Raw genomic sequence first — 4452 nt, forward strand, 5'->3', positions numbered from 1 at the left:
TGTACACTTTAGAATATTGTAAAATGATCCCACTGTGTTATTTTCATATATAGATAAGAAGTTACTAGTCATGATTGTTTTGAGAATGATTCTAAGTTTGTCTTAATCATCTTCTTTATGCTTATCAGCATTAGAAATTCTTCTTTCTTTCTTCTTACTCTTTTTTTTTCAGTATTATGGGTTTAGCACAGCTCTTCACCCATGCCTGTCTAATGCTCTACCAATTCTCCTATTCTCCCACATTAACAAATCTTTTTTTAGAAATGATTTGCATTGTCTCCTATTATGTATGTAGTAACAATTACACATACATAATTACGTGTAATTATGACACATATGTGTATTTGGGTATAGGTCACAACAAAGGTAAAATCAGGTCCCAGCGTCATGGGGATGACTGTAGAAATGAACATCCTTTAGATTGGAAATGATGTGCTAATTTTTTAAAATAGTCAGTAAAATATATTGGGCTAGATACTCAAGAAAAGCACATCTATGAAAACTCTTCATGTGGAGTTTATATTGAAATGAGACATAGCTGAAGCTGAGGCTGCCTCCAGACCTTATCATGTGTATCAGGCTTCCCTAAAACCCAGGCTAGTAGGTCCTAGGCTTGGGCCCAGACTTTCTCCAGAAGAACAACACTTTAATAGATGGAATTTTATTCCTTAAATTCAGTAAACTCAGCTGGTGGGTTTGACATAGTCTGTCATTTTTACTGGAGCTCCAGCTACATTGAAGCTCACACTGTTGACAAGGGTTCTCTTTGCCTTATGATGGCTTCTGCTGGATCCTTCCTGTGGAAGGTGCTTCCATCCACACCCCAGGACCAAAGTCAGCCTATTTTTAAAGGATGTTTGAAAACTTCCTAACCCAGGAAGCCTGTTCTCCTCAAGCCCCAAAAGGCTCTTCCCTTTTCTTGTCTTTTACTCTAAGACCTACAAACAACAGTTAATTCACACCATCAGAATTTTAGAACATGGCGCTCACTGGCACTCACTGCTGCCCTTGATGTTTTCTACATTTTCTTTCTTTAAATTCAATTCTGTTGTTATTTATTTATTTTTATTTTTGAGATCACAATTTAATTACAGTGTTTTTCCCTTCCCTTTTCTCCCTCTAAAGTATAAAATCTAAACCCTTTCATAGACCCCTCCCTTCCACACTCTCCTTCAAATTCATGGCCTCACTTTTCATTGTGTGTGTGTGTGTGTGTGTGTGTGTGTGTGTGTGTGTGTGTTTCTAAATATAACCTGTTGTCTTTACATTCTTTTGAACACATTTGAGACATAGAAATGAGTAATTCAATAAGCATTAATTTTGTTAGTTCATGTAATTTAATCTATAATATACCTACTCTTTCTACTGGATCATAACATTTCCTAGCAGAAGGTAAAATCTCCCACTTCCATCTTTATACACAGAGGCCAGCACTCATTGTTCAGCATGGATGTATTGTTATGAAGCTACAGAGAGCTAAAACACAGATTCCCAGAAACCTGTCCCTGAGAGAAGAACCCACTTAAGGGGCCTCTGTGCCTCTGACGAAGGTCTCAAGGACACACAGAAGTCACAACCATGTACCATGAGCAATTTTATTATTGTTGAACTGAAAGGGTGGGCAGGAGAAGTAGGAAGAGATGGGGAAGTAGGGGAAGGCCTGGACTTCCTGGTGGATTTCATAGTTTGGGTGGGGAGAAGGTTATTACAGCTCTGTACCCAGTCACTTAGCACTCTTCCTCTTTGCAGTGATAGGTGGTACCACCTCTGAGGCAGCGGGGCCGTATGAGGTGAGTTCTCCTGCTTCTGGCAGTGTTCTGAAGCTCTGGCCTTTGGGAGTGGGAAGAACAGCTTCTTGCTGAACAAGAAATACCACAAGAAGTTGAGCAGGTAGTCAGACAGGGGTCTGGGCATTGGGCAGGTGAACATTTGGGAGCATTTGGGAGCTCCTGAGGCTGTTGCTTCTGCTGTGACATTGCTCAGCTAATGCTTCAAATCTGTAAGAAAGAGAACATACTGTTATATCAGAGACTAGGAAGCACAGGCCAGTTTTCTCAGGTGCTGAGACTACCATCATTGGAGCCAGCATTAACAATTCAGAGAAGCCTATCCCAAGAGGAAGAACAGTGGATTCTAAAGGGTTAGACTCATCGGGCATAAATTCTGATGAGAATTTCTAAGAATTTGTCAATAATCAAGTTAATAACTCATGCCCCTCCTATAAAAGGAAAGTAAAATTTAACTTGTTGAACAGGACAACAAGGCTGATTGATGTCTGCCATCGTCAAGGGTAAAGAACAACCACATGTCTGTCCTTTCGTTACTTGGCTCCTGACCTCAGTTTTCTAAGCCTATATGGTGTCTCTACTGTTTTTCTGCTCTCTGGCCTCCATTGGTTTGTCCCATGTTAGATCATTTCAGAGTTCTTGGCATGGATTTCCAGCTTTTCCCTTTTCCCTGCTATAAATCTTTCCTACTTGGGTTATTAATTTGCTGGGGGAGACACTAGGGGATGCCAAGACTTCCTTAGCAAAGTGTGAGTGAGTGACACCCAATTGTTCACCCAAAAGCAGCCTTACCTTCAAGGAAGATGAGTAGACAAGTCACCCCAGGAGGAGCCTGAGGTTTTGTGGGACCAGGACTGAAGGTGCTTTTTTATACATCCTCCAGTTGAAGCCTCCAGGCTACTTGTTATTGGAGGGCAGTCATGAAGTGGATGATCTATTCAGGTGTTTCATAATTCCCAGGGCAGGATTTCTCATCTGTCTATACCTGGGATGAATTTCAAAAGGAATTCCGTGTAAGCAAATGATGAAAAGGCTGAGGGCGTAGGCTGGCTTGTAGAGAAGTGAGTACACCACACAAATCCTATGAGATGAGACAGGATGGGAGACTAGAAAAGGACTTCTTCTGCATTTAGTTTAGGATGGAAGAGGGAAGATCGCCTTCAATTTGTGACCAGAGTCTGAGGAAGACCCTGCTTATATCCTGGTACCTATGACTGAACATCCAGCTCAGCACCATGCTCTCCATGGGACTTACCTAGTTTTATAGTCACATCAGAGTCCCAGGTCCTCTGAACTCAGATTTACAGCTATCCCAGGTCATAGTGACCTAGATACATATCTTATCTCCTCTAGTAAACTGAATGACAGAGCCTTGTCATTATCACTTCCGCATTCTTAGAGCCTGATACTATTTCCAACATATGCCAAAAATGCTCATTAATGTTTGATGAAGAGCTTAATCTACTCTATTTTAGAGCAGAGCTTGTATCCCAGGGGAACAAAAGCAGGGAAATAAGACCCAGCTCATTTCTCTTTGTAGTTAGATTTTTATTTTTATTCCCTTTTTGTGAACACCCTTTCCAAATCTGTGGGTGGACTTTGCCTGGCACAACAGACTGAGAGCAGGGAGGAGAGAAAACATTCATAAATGCCCATCTTTAAATACAATTGAGGATCTGTGTGTTGACCAAGACACTCCATGGAAAAGCCTTTTACAAAGCAAAAGTTTTTCTTCATCTTTTATGAAAATTGATATTATCCCATATTTTCCTTGTTAGAGTGAAAATCTTCTCATCTAAATATTGTTTCTCACTTCCAGGTGTTTCCATCTGGGAATCACTGTAGATGTGCACATTTCATTAAAAAGTGATGATGATCTTGGCAGTATGCGCCAGGCCTTGCTGCCTCTAACCATCCCTAAAAACATACTATAATGTAGAAACAACTGACTAAGTGAGAAAAGATGAAATTTGATTGTAGGAGAAGTCCTCAGAGACCCCAAATCAGACTGGGGACAAAAGTGGACATGATTGGGATATGGGATAAGGAATAAGGGTCCTAACCAGGGTAGAAAACAGAACAAAATAGAAAGAATTGCTTATGGAGGGCTAAACTCAGGGATAAACTCACCTTTTACCTCTGAGAAGGTTTGGGGATGTAGAATGGATGAAGGGAATTTAAAATACTTGTGAAAACACAACAGGTAGGAGAATGGTCTGATCTATGTCATCCTATAAAGAGAGGGCCCTAGAAAGAGTGTATCTAGTTGACATGATCTCAGTGATTAAACAACATCTTCCTTCACTTGTGTGCCTTTCTTCCCTCTCACCCTCTTAGGCACCAGACAAGCCTCTGGCTGCTCCTTGGCATGCTTCCTGTGCACTGAACCATAGTGGGAAGGCAGCATGAGTCTGATCCCAATGTATTGCTTTTCCTTTTCCCCAACCCAGACCTGCAGCATGTAATTTCCCACTATGGAGACCTCACATGCCACAAAAGCATTTATTTGAGCTTAACCAATAATTCATTTTTTATGGTCCTTATATAAGGACTATGAGTTTTTTTTTCTGGGGTTTCTGCCAAGAGTATTCTGCCCAGGATGAATTAAGTATACCTGCCTATTTCATGTATTTTCCATCCTGTGCATTATAGTAGAAACCACCCA

At 40.9% G+C, this 4452-nt stretch overlaps 1 protein-coding gene across 1 annotated transcript; it reads right to left on the bottom strand.

Annotated features, from left to right (window-relative positions):
• Positions 1-1727: 1727 nt before the first annotated feature.
• On the bottom strand, positions 1728-1976 carry Lce6a (late cornified envelope 6A). Its single transcript, XM_059264928.1, has one exon. The coding sequence runs from the start codon at positions 1974-1976 to the stop codon at positions 1728-1730; it is 249 nt and encodes an 82-aa protein (XP_059120911.1).
• Between the last annotated feature and the right edge of the window lie 2476 nt (positions 1977-4452).

This window comes from Peromyscus eremicus, chromosome 6, assembly GCF_949786415.1.
Source record: "Peromyscus eremicus chromosome 6, PerEre_H2_v1, whole genome shotgun sequence".
Lineage (NCBI taxonomy): Eukaryota > Metazoa > Chordata > Mammalia > Rodentia > Cricetidae > Peromyscus > Peromyscus eremicus.

Bases quoted from the DNA above. Each gene is read 5' to 3' on its own strand.
- Lce6a (XM_059264928.1), bottom strand. From the start codon at position 1,976: ATGTCACAGCAGAAGCAACAGCCTCAGGAGCTCCCAAATGCTCCCAAA.